Genomic DNA, 12092 nt, shown 5'->3' with positions numbered 1-12092 from the left:
TCTCAGGGTGGCATATTGTATACTATTTATAATTTGTAAGGACATTCTACGCTATTTATAATTTTGAAGACATTACATGCTGCCTATGATAAATAGAAGGGTAACATTACATACGGTGTTCCATACGATGGTAAGCTATATTCCTTCTTCTGTTGTTTCTTTGCCTCCGTTTCCTTTGTTCTTGCCTTCGTTGCCTCCGTTTCCTTCGTTCTTGCCTTCGTTGCCATTGTTCTTGTGATTCTTGCCATTGTTCTTGTGATTGTTCTTCCGATTGTTCTTCCGATTGTTGCCATTGTTCTTGCCATGATTCTTGCGATTGTTCTTGCCATTGTTGTGTACTAGTATTTCTTGTTGTTGTATATTGCACATCATAGTATGACGTTAAATATTCCCTTGGAGCATATTCTCTTAATACGTCAAAGTCGTGACGTCTAGTGGAACGTCCTCCTCTTTTTCGTCTTCTTCTGGAGGAATTATTTTTCCAGGAGAATAACGGAGTGTACTAAAATGGGATGTTCGGAAAGGGAAAGAAAAAAAATAGGGTGTGAAGTACATGTATCGGGAGCACCTTATTTTCTATTTCTCATTCTTAAGTACAAGGAAAATATTAATAAATTCTCTTACTAATATTTCTACTGTAACTGCATTTACTCTGTAAAGGAAGAGAGTGATGAATGCCGTTCCCAGCACGGCGAGTGCAGAAGAGGCAACAGCAGTAATAGTGCTGTTACTTCCGTGGTAGGTTTCAACAGGGGAGATCCCTTCTGCGGTATGGAATGCACTTTTTCCTGCTCCAGGTTTGAACCTGCTTCTACATGAGTGTTCCGGTTCATGTGTCACTTTGCACTGTGGAGCCGTGCTCCCCTGATTCTTACATTCTCCATACATTTTTTCAAACTCCTTACACCAGCCATTCTCATTTCCATTTGGACACTTATTTTTCACATAATCATAGGCTAATTGTGCTCTCAGTAAGTACTCGTAGTACGCATTACCACAATGCTCCTCTCCACTCTTTAATTTTGTCCCTATGAAATCTCTGTTCTCATAATAATCGGACAAATATTTCGAGTATTTGAAAAATTTACTCCGTTTACTTGAAAATTTGAACGAGCACTTATGGTAATTGTAGCTGTCCTTCATTGCTTTTTTAACTGCTTTCATAGCTTGAAGGAATGATCCACCATCCGTAAATTTTTTCCATAACATATCTCCTACCCAGAAATATAAGAAATCGCAATATTTATTATTAGCCTCAGGGACGCTTTTCATGCTGTCCACGTAACATAATGCTCCTACAATTTTTTTGGCATCGTCTTCCTGAATATTCGCATTTCCCCCTACTAATTTAACTTCTGTTTGATTCGGCCACCCGCTACCATTATCATTACAGTTATTCCAGCCTTGCTCGAATTTCTCATAATATTGTGCATATGAAGGTAAGTTCTTCAATTCTTCCACCTACAGAAATGTAATTGAGCAAAATGTGTGGATATATATGCATTTTTCATGTATACACAACTCCTAATTTTATTACAGTACGTATAAAAAGTGATATATGCAGCTACTCATAATATGATAATTATGCACATACTATGGAATTATGCACATAATATGGAAATATTCATATTATGAATAATTCCATATTGTGAGTAGCTGCATATTTATTCCAACCAGGTGAACGTACCCCCAATACTCCTTCCTCCTCCACTTCCCCTTCCTCGAGGAGGTCGTCCTCGTTCTCGTCGTCTTCGGAGTCTTCCTTCACTTCTGAAGAGGAGGAAGTATGTGTGCCTTCTGATTCTGTTTCGGCCTGCACTTCGTTTGTTGAATTGCATTTTAACGGTGGCGGTTCCTGCTGCCCGTTTTGAAAATATTGCTTATATGCACTCATAAATTGCGGACACTTTGTTTCATCACCACCACAAATACCAACCATCTGTTCATGAGCTGTTTTAGCAGCATCCCTGTGTTCCTTATACTGTGGCCAACAAAGGTTTCCATTAGTTGCCGGCCGCTTTCGCAGTTGTAGAGACTCATAGTTATAGCCGAAATCGAATAGTGTTTTACTTTCATCAAAGTGAGTATTACTCCTGGGACGGTATATAGTACTGCACCTATTATTACATGGGAAATCCTTCAGTTTCTGATAAATTTTCTCCATGACTTCATAAAAATCAGAGGAAGTATTTTTTCTGCTCTTCATTTCCTTACTTAACCAATAATAGAACAAATAGCACGGTTCGAAGTAGTGGCCTCTCTTTCTTGTGTTTGTCGCCATACATGCGTCACAATAGTTTTTTACAATTTTACTGGCTACGTTCACGCGCTCAGTAATATCTGTATGCACTTCTAATAGACCCTCTACTTCTGTTTTCACTTGTGTGTACTTACTCTGCCCCTCCGTCCCTGAGTGACATTTTCTGCCTTTTTCTAATGCATCATACATCTCCTCTGAGGGCAAAGCAATCGAAGGACCGTCCTAAAGGGTATATAGAATTAAACAGGATGATGTGGAACATGCGTATAAATGGATGTTCCCACATGTGCGCCATCTTCTTCTTTTTCTGTTCTTTTTTTAAGGGGCTACTTTCATTCTGTTATATGTGCACACATTCCGTTATGAACTGTAAGCGCAGAGAAGAGGAGGATAATTTTCCCTCCTTCCGTGTTCTTTTCTTTCTTACCTTCGGCGCCATTTTTTTTCCTTCTGCAGTGGTGGTACTATTCCTATAATACTGATATTTTTTATGTGAAGAATAAATTTATTCATTCATACACATAATTATGCATAGGAATAAGCATGCATGTATGGGAAATTTTCATACCCCCTCTATATGATGATTATTCGTTCCATGATTATATATGTGGGCGAATAGCAAGATTCCTTACTTCCCAAAAAAGTGGCACATTGTTCAATTTATAAAAAAATGGGTAATATGTGGTATATACATATGCATCCAGAATTGTTATATGTATATATAATTAAATGGAAAATAGAAACGAATATGTTGTAATGGCAGAATAGAAAAGGACAAATTGAATTCCCCATATAATAATTCTTCTCCCATCCGTTACATTATTGAATAGTAGATGATTATACAGTGCACTATGTTAGTATTTATATGCTTCCGTTAGTATTTACTTAAGAATGCAAATTTTTCTTCTTTAATAAAAATTTCGGCCCGCACAAATGATCCATGTTTTATTAGTGTTTTAAAGGTTTGTTAGAAACCGTGAACGTACGTACAGTACATTTCATATACATAATACCTTTCCGCTTTCCTGTATGTGTACATATTTATCAATGCATAATGAAAGGAGCACATGAATGAAATAATAATGAACAGGAATGTCGTAGGAAGAAATTAATAAATTACCAAACGAAGAGAGAACACCATGTATATCATCATAAGAGTATTTTGCACTTTATCCCTTTTATTCCTGTTCATAATAACATAGAAATAAGAACCCTTCTTCCTTCCTTTCTTTTATTTTATTATTATTATTTTTTTTTTCTCTCTTCGCGGAAAAAATATTTTTTCTTTCCTTTTTTTCTTTTCTTTTTTTTTTTTTTTTCTTTTCTTTCTTTTTTTTTCTTTCCTTTTCTTTGTATGCACACTTTAAGATGCATACCCCTCACAAAACAGCTAAAATGCCAGGCCACATTGTTGTTTTTACACCCCCAAAACAGCTAATGTACCAGGTCACATTTTTGTCCTTACACCCTGAAACACCTAAACACCAAACCACATTGTTGTTCCTATACCCTAAAACAGCTAAATATCCCAGACCACATTGTTGTCCTTACACCCTAGAAACAGGTAAACACCAGTCCACATTATTGTTCGTACACCCAGAAACAGCTAAATACCAGGCCACATTGTTGTTCCTAAACCCTAAGTCCTAAAACCCCAAACCCGAAGTCTTATTCTCCAATTTTCCACTTATTCTCCACACAACACCCTTATTTTCCACTTTACCCTTAACCCTGATCCCACCTCACCCTTAACCCGGGACCCACCCCATCCTTAACCCGGAACCACAATTATCTTTCTTATATTATATGGTTACTGTTGTAATGTACTTAAAACTGCAGGCATTAAAATTTTCAGGGGGGACATTACGTAATAATTATAATTCAGAAGATATTACAAGCGACCGTAACTAATATTTTTCCTTTGACCTGGTCTTCTATTATTCTCCCTTCTTCTAGGTGGTAAGTGGGTGGATGATCGTGGTCGTCCTGGTGGTGACCTACCATTATGTATGGTAGAATTATCTTCTGTTGTTGACAGATTTGATGTTGAAGTTACTGTCGACATATCTATAGAAGAAGTGTCTGTTGAATTGAACGTTAATGTGTCGAAGTGAGAGCTGCCTGATCTTCTACTTCTGCTTCTCCCCCCTGAAGAGTTACGTATTCCAGAGAATACATTGGTATACTAAGGAAAGAAAAAAAAAAAAAAAAAAAAAAAAGAAAGGAGAGTGTAAATATGTACATTATACACATATGTACATATTTTGCTCATATGTGTGTGCACAATGTTGTCTATTATTGCACTTCTAGTGTTCATGGGAACACTATATATGTACATACCATACTATGGGTATATATTATGGTCTATAAATGGTAGTTGTATACCTTATATAGTAGGAATGCCATTGTTGCTAATCCTATTGCAACTAATGCGCCACCAGACACAGCAGCAGTGGGAACAGCACTACCTTCGGGAGGGGCTGTATCGTCCGTGGACTGTGAGTGTTCTGCAGTTATAGTATCCTGCTCAGGGGGTACTTTTCCTGAATGTGAACCTAAACCCCCCTGGTGTGCTAAATTTCCTTCTTGCTGCGCTGATGGACATTTTAAATCCAATTGTCCTGTAGGACCATACTGCTTACACTTACTGTTGAATTCGATACAGTATGGACCACTAGTATCCTTTTCACAGATTTTATATATTTCACTGTAGGCTGATTCAATTTCTTTCAGATAGTTCCCATATTTCTTATCACAATCGGACCCACTGCCCTTTATCAGTGTTTGTATAGGATTACGGTTATGCCAGAAATCATATACTATTTTTTCTTCTTTGATACTTTTCTTATTAATATTCTTGGGGTTCAGAATTTGGCATTCGTGTTCACTAAGAAATTTCTCCAGTGCCCCGATGACTGTCCGAAGTGTTGACGTGAATGAAGAACTGTCAACTTCCTTAATTAATATATCAGTAATCCAATAATAAAGGAAATTGCACTTCTTCATATATTGTGTACTCCCGCTGTCCTCTATTTGGTACATACAGCAGCAGGCATTTATAATCTTATCTTTGAGTTCTCCAATATTATGACACTGTTCTAATGTTCCCTCTATGGTTCCCATGGATCCTCTAACGCAACCACTGCAGCCTTCATTGAACTTCTTATAGAAATCTTTATAGGAAGGTAATTTGTTCAAATCTTGCACCTACAAATGTAATAAATAGAGTGCACATATATATATATTTGCTACTGTCCCTTTTAATGTAACATGAACATAATATTATGCACATATGCATTTATCCACCCTAAGTGTGAAGGGAAGGGGAAGGAAAAGGGGATGAGTGGGTAACCGATAGTGTTGCTTCCGCCTCTCCTGGTGCCATGTTGAGTGTACATTTTTTATATATGTTATACTTATGTTAGAATTACTCATATATTCATTCAGAATAAATATGTGAAATTTTTGCTCATTCGATGATTATGAATATGAAATTTTGCACTCTGTGAATACTACACATTCATTAACTTCTTCCAAAAGTAACAATAACACATTCTACATGTACATTAAATCGTCGTCCTTTATATAATTAAGGTACAAAAAAGGTAGGACCAAACTAAGCACAGAGAAGTAATGAAATAAGAAGGAAAGAAATTAAATTTTTTCATATGTCCCTTCATTTATTATATCATTGAACTATATTCAGTCATTCATAATATTATATTATTATTTACCTTCTTCCCTGCTTCCATCATTATATACATAAAAGGGGGTACAATTTTCCCGTTGATAAAAAAATTCCATCATCCACTATTAATTAGTTCTTCCAATTATTGATAATATTATTAAAAATTGATCACATATATGTAGTGCAGTTCATATATACGGAGTATTTTTCATTTCTCAAATGTGTACATTCATAAATATTCAATAAGGAATGTAAATTTATGAGAAAAAGGGATAAGCAGGAATATAGTTAAGAAGGAAGTAATTAAATTACCAAGAGAAGACAATACCATGTATATCATCATAAGAATATTTTGCACTTTATCCCTTTTATTCCTCTTCACAATAACATAGAAATAAGGACCCTTCCTCCTTCCTTCCTTCCTTCCTTCCTTCCTTTTTTTTAACATAAGTATACTTCGAATAACTCACACATAGAAGATTATACGTGTTGTGCGCCTTTTGAGATTTCCCACTCCACCTAATGTACATTACATTTCACACGTCCATATATCTTTCCCTTCTCATTATTTCCCCTTTAAGGGAAGTTGAAGGGGTTGATATTCCCGATTTTTCCCCTTTTCCATGAGTACAATATATTATTATATATGTGAATGATCATACACGCGTTCATAGGGATCGCTGCCATTTGTGCAGTCACTTATTCTAATGTATGGTCACGAATAATAAATGAAGGTGCGTGCAGTCGACGGCACTTTATATGTATGTTCTTTCTGCCTTCATATGAAGTATGGATTCTTTAGTAGGATGGTAAAAGAAATATGTATAGATGGAAGGATGTCTATGAAAGGAAACGACGATCTAAGGAAGGAAGGAGGGGTCTAAGGAAGGAAGGAAAAGGGTGTCTATGGAGGAGGAAGGAAAGGTCTAAGACGGAGGAAAGGAAAGGAAGGGTCTAACGAGCATGGAAGGAGGTCTAAGGAGGAAGCAAGGGAGGTCTAAGGAGGAAGCAAGGGAGGTCTAAGGAGGAAGGAAAGGAGGGTCTAAGGAAGGAAGGAGGTCAAAAGAAAAAATGTGTACTTTCCCTTGACAAGTTATCCCTTCCTCCCCCCATAAGCAGCTAAGTACAAGGCAGTGTTATGGGTCATTAACCTAGAAGGGATCTATTCCAATATCCTTACCCCTACACATTTGCACCCTTTCATTCTAATACCCTTAGACCCTTTCCACCCTAACAACCTTCCTTTCTTAGACTTCCTTTCTACTCCTTAGACCCACCTTCCTTCCTCCTTAGAACCTTCCTTCCTTTCCTTCATTAGACCTTCCTTTCTTTCCTTAGAGCCCTTTCCTTCCTTAGATCTTCTTCCTCATTAGAACTCCATCATTAGACCCTCCTTTACTTCTTCCTCCTTAGATCTTCCTTCCACCACCCCTAACACTACCTTCCTTCTACCCTACCACCCACCCCTAACACAACCTTTCCTTCCACCCTACCATCTTTGACCAACTAAAAACCTCCTCTTCCTTCCACCCTAACAACCCTAACAACCCTTCCTTCCACCTCCTACCTAACAACCACCTACCACCTAACAACCCACCTACCACCTAACAACCCACCTACCACCTAACACTTTCATTCTAACACCTTTAAACTTTAGGTCCTATACCTCAAACCTTTAACCCTAAGAGGGTAACTCTTAACCCTGAACCACAATTCTCCTTCTTTATATTCTATGGTTACTGTGAGAATGTACTTAAAACTGTAAGTCATTATAATTGTCAGGGGGGCATATTGTATATTATTTATCATTTGATGTAACATTGTGCGTTATTTATTATTTTGAAGACATTACATGGTGCCTATAATAAACAGAAGGGGACATTACTTATAATGTTCCATACGATGGTAAGATATATTCCTTCTTCTGTTGTTTCTTTGCCTCCGTTGCCTTTGTTCTTGCCGTTGTTGGTTCTGCTCTTGTCTCTGTTCTTGCCTTTGTTGCCTCCGTTTCCTTTGTTCTTGCCTTCGTTGCCTGCGTTTCCTTCGTTCTTGCCTTCGTTGCCTGCGTTTCCTTCGTTCTTGCCTTCGTTGCCATTGTTCTTGTGATTCTTGCCATTGTTCTTGTGATTCTTGCCATTGTTCTTGTGATTCTTGCCATTGTTCTTGCGATTCTTGCGATTGTTCTTGCCATGGTTGTCTACTAGTATTTCTTGTTGTTGTATATTGCACATCATAGTATGATGTTAAATATTCCCATGGAGCATATTCTCTTAATACGTCAAAGTGGTGACGTCCAGTGGAACCTCCTCCTCTTTTTCGTCTTCTTCTGGAGGAAATATTTTTCCGATGGAATAACGGAGTGTACTAAAATGGGATGTTCGGAAAGGAAAAGAAAAAAAATGGGTATGAAGTACATGTAAAGGGAGCACCTTATTTTCTAATTCTCATTCTTAAGTACATGCAAAATATTAATAAATGCTCCTACTCATATTTCTACTGTAACTGTATTTACTCTGTACAGGAAGAGAGTGATGAATGCTGTTCCCATCACGGCGAGTGCAGAAGAGGCAACAGCAGTAATAGTGCTGTTACTTCCGGGGGAGGTTCCACTTGTGGTGAGTAATGTACTTGCTTCTGCTCCAGGTTTGGGACCACTATTACATGGTTCTTCTGGTTTATTTGCCACTACACATTCTGGGACCGTCTTCCCCGGATCTTTACATTGTCCATACATTGTCTTAAATGCCTTACACCATTCACTCTTATTGTCCTTCTCGCACTTAGGCTGCATATACTCATATGCAGATTGTGCTTTCAGTAGATATTTATAATATGGGTTAGAACAATCCTCCTCCTGATCACTCTTCACTTTGGCCACTACGACATCTTTGTCTTTGTAATAATCAAACAAAAATTTCGACTGTTTGAAATATGTCCTCCCCTTTGTTGGAAACTTGAAAGAGCACCCATGATCACTTCTACTCCTCTGCATTGCTTTTTTAACTTTCTTCATAGCTTGACGAAATGATGGACCATCCTTAAATTCCTTCCGTAGAATTTTACCTACCCAATAATAAGAGTAATCACACCATCCTTCTTTCTTACGTTCACTATCATCCATATCATATACATAGCACATGGCCCCCTTAATTTTATACTCAACACTTTCATCCTGAACATAACTTTTTATTTTTTGCCACCCTGCACTGTTGCAATCGTCCTTATTATCGCTGTCGGCCTTCTCATTTAATACCTTATACTTTTTCCTTGAGGGTAAGTCATCCAAAGATGGATCCTCCTATAAATATAATTGAGCATAATGTACATATATGCATTTTTATGTATTTGAACATTCCTTTAAAACTAACATACACTGTGGATGGAAGCATTGTATGCATAGCACTACTATATTATTCATTCTAAAATAATAGGAAAGGAAGGAAACCAACCCTTCCTCCTTTGCTTCCTTCCTACCAACCTTCCTCCTCCACACACTTACCTCCTCATCGCCTTCCTCCAGGAGATCGTCTTCCAGGTAGTCGAGGTCGTCTTCCTCGTCGTCTTCCTCTCCTCCCGATAAGATGGCAGCTGCGTCCTTTGAATCTGGTTGTTCCTGTACTTTGCTTATTGAATTGCATGGCAATTCCTTCGCTTGCTGCCTGTCCTTAAAATATTGGTCATAATTACTCATAAATGTTTTACATTTTTGATCAGTACCACAGAGAACATCCTTCTTTTCATATGCCTTTTTTGCAGCATCCCAATGTTCATTATATTCTGGCCAACAGGGCTTTTCCTTACCTTCTGACCACCCTTTTAAAGATTCATAGTTATAACCGAACTCGAACATTTTTTTACTTTCGTCAAGGAGGATGTCGCTGGTAGCAAGGTATATCTCACTGCACTTATTATTACATTTGAAAGGACTCAGTTCAGTGTAAATTTTTTGCATGGTATCGTGCAGTTCATTGGCAGTTTTTTCTTTGCCCTTTATTTTTGTACCTAACCAATAATAGAACGAATAGCACGGTTCGTAGTAGTGGCCTCTCTCTGTTCTGTTTATACCCCCACATGCGTCACAATAGTTCTTCACAATTTTATTGGCATCAGCCTTAGGAATGTGCGTGCGTCCTTCCAACAGTCTCTCCACTCCTGTTTTCACTTGACTGAATTTCCCCGTCCCCTCCGCCTCTGCGGAACATTCTTTGCCTTTTTCGAATTCATAATATATCTTCTTTGATTGCAAATTACTCGAAGGACCGTCCTGAAAGTATATAGAATTGGTAACAGGGAAGGAAGAGTGGAATATGTATGTATGTAGTTAGATGTGGATGTTGTTCCTATGCGCCCTATTCTTCTTTTTCTGTTCTTTTTTTTAAGGGGCTACTTTCATTCTGTTATAGGTGCACACATTCCGTTATGAACTGTAAGCGCAGAGAAGAGGATAATTTTCCCCTTCATCCGTGTTCTTTTCTTCTTACGTCTGGCGCCATTTGTTTCCTTCTGCAGTGGTGGTACCAGTCCTATAATACTGATATCTTTTATGTGAAGAATAATTTATTCATTCATACACATAATTATGCATAGGAAGAAGCATGCATGTATGGGAAAATTTCATACTTCTTCTCTATGATGATTATTCGTTCCATGATTATATATGTGGGCGAATAGCAAGATTCCTTACTTTCCAAAAAGTGGCACATTGTTCAATTTATCAAAAAATGGGCAATATGTGGTATATACATATACATCCAAAATTGTAATATGTATATGTAATTAAATGGAAAATAGAAACGAATATGTTGTAATGGCAGAATAGAAAAGGACAAATTGAATTCCTCATATAATAATTCTTCTCCCATCCATTACATTATTGAATAGTAGATGATTATACAAGTGCACTATGCTATTATTTATATGCTTCCGTTAGTATTTACACAAGGTTGCAATTTCCCCCCCCCCCCCCCCCCTTTAAGGAGAAAACTGCAGCCCGCACTAATGATCTATGCTTCATTGTTGTTTGAGCAGTGTGAAAGAGAAGAAAATGTATGTGATAAAGAGGTTTATTTGGACCATTTATTACAGTATGTTTGAAAAAGCAGGACGGTTGTATATGAATAAATGGAAAAATAATATGATAACTATATTCTACTTCCCCTTATTAAGGGACACACAATGTGCTAATATGTGTTTACATTACCGTTTTTTTTTTTTTTTTTTTTTTTTTTAAATTACTTTTTTGGTACACTATCGTTTGCTCCTTTTTTTTTTATTTTTTTTGTACTAAGGTTTTTATGCTTATGTGTAATTAACATAAGCGAAAAAAATTTTCTCAGTTCACGGATATGCTCAGAAATTTTTTTACCTGAAGATCCAAAATATGTTTATTAAATTTTTTTGTTATAGTTTTTTATTTTCATAATTTTTTTAATCTTAATAATAATTTTCCCTCTTTAAGTTCTAATTATGGACATTTGAAAAGTGTTTCAAATTGCGAGGTGCGACGTCGAGGGGTGTCGCGCCGTGAGAAAGTACAGTTTGCGAAACTGTGAAATGACTAAAACCGTAAAGTTCCTAAGGTGTAAGGGTGTTAGAAGGAAGGTTGTTAAGGGTGTTGGGAGGAAGGTTGTTAGGTTGGTGGTAGGTGGAAGCGAAGGTTGTCAGGGTGGTGGTAGGTGGAAGCGAAGGTTGTCAGGGGTGGAAGGATGGAAGGTTGTTAGTTTGTGAGACCTGAGGGTCTTTCTAGGTTAATGACCCAACAAATATCGCCTGGTACTTAATCACCCCAGTGGGGTTAAAGAAAAAATTAGGAAAGGAAAGATAAAGGGAGGTACTTCCTGAAAGAAGGGAAGAAAGGGTACATGTCACATTAGGTAGGATTTATACAGAGTGCACGAAACATGTATAGCACTTGCATCATCCTGTCAGACCTACATTATTATGTACACCTTCCCTTATTTTGCTTCTGTGTGTGTTTGGGGGGAGCAGGGACTCACCTTTAAAAAGATAAAAGCAAGAACAAAAAATAACATCGCAGTTCTTTTAGTGAAGAAAAAGGACGATCCTGTTGTGCCGTTCTTCTTTCCGTACATTCTTCTTTCCTGAGTACCTATTGCAATTCGGTTTTTACAACCGTGGGATGAC

The 12092-nt window shown here is 37.4% G+C and overlaps 3 protein-coding genes across 3 annotated transcripts; all 3 read right to left on the bottom strand.

The window, feature by feature from the left end:
- Positions 1–576: 576 nt before the first annotated feature.
- PCOAH_00042230 (Kir protein) lies at positions 577–2699 on the bottom strand (the record flags this gene model as incomplete). The annotated part of the gene is made up of 3 exons (XM_020061007.1): positions 577–1461; positions 1688–2482; positions 2688–2699. The coding sequence occupies 3 exons, from the start codon at positions 2697–2699 to the stop codon at positions 577–579; spliced, it is 1692 nt and encodes a 563-aa protein (XP_019916073.1).
- A 1925-nt stretch (positions 2700–4624) lies between these two features.
- Positions 4625–5645, bottom strand: PCOAH_00042220 (Variable surface protein Vir7-like protein; the record flags this gene model as incomplete). Its single annotated transcript, XM_020061006.1, has 2 exons — positions 4625–5467; positions 5613–5645. 2 exons carry the CDS (start codon positions 5643–5645, stop codon positions 4625–4627), a joined length of 876 nt encoding a protein of 291 aa, XP_019916829.1.
- Positions 5646–8433: 2788 nt separating this feature from the next.
- On the bottom strand, positions 8434–10441 carry PCOAH_00042210 (KIR protein; the record flags this gene model as incomplete). The annotated part of the gene is made up of 3 exons (XM_020061005.1): positions 8434–9246; positions 9448–10212; positions 10430–10441. 3 exons carry the CDS (start codon positions 10439–10441, stop codon positions 8434–8436), a joined length of 1590 nt encoding a protein of 529 aa, XP_019916772.1.
- Positions 10442–12092: the final 1651 nt, after the last annotated feature.

Source organism: Plasmodium coatneyi, chromosome 12, assembly GCF_001680005.1.
Source record: "Plasmodium coatneyi strain Hackeri chromosome 12, complete sequence".
NCBI lineage: Eukaryota > Apicomplexa > Aconoidasida > Haemosporida > Plasmodiidae > Plasmodium > Plasmodium coatneyi.
The sequence above is the reverse complement of the archived record's forward strand: the minus strand, read 5'-3'. Positions and strand labels throughout refer to the sequence as shown.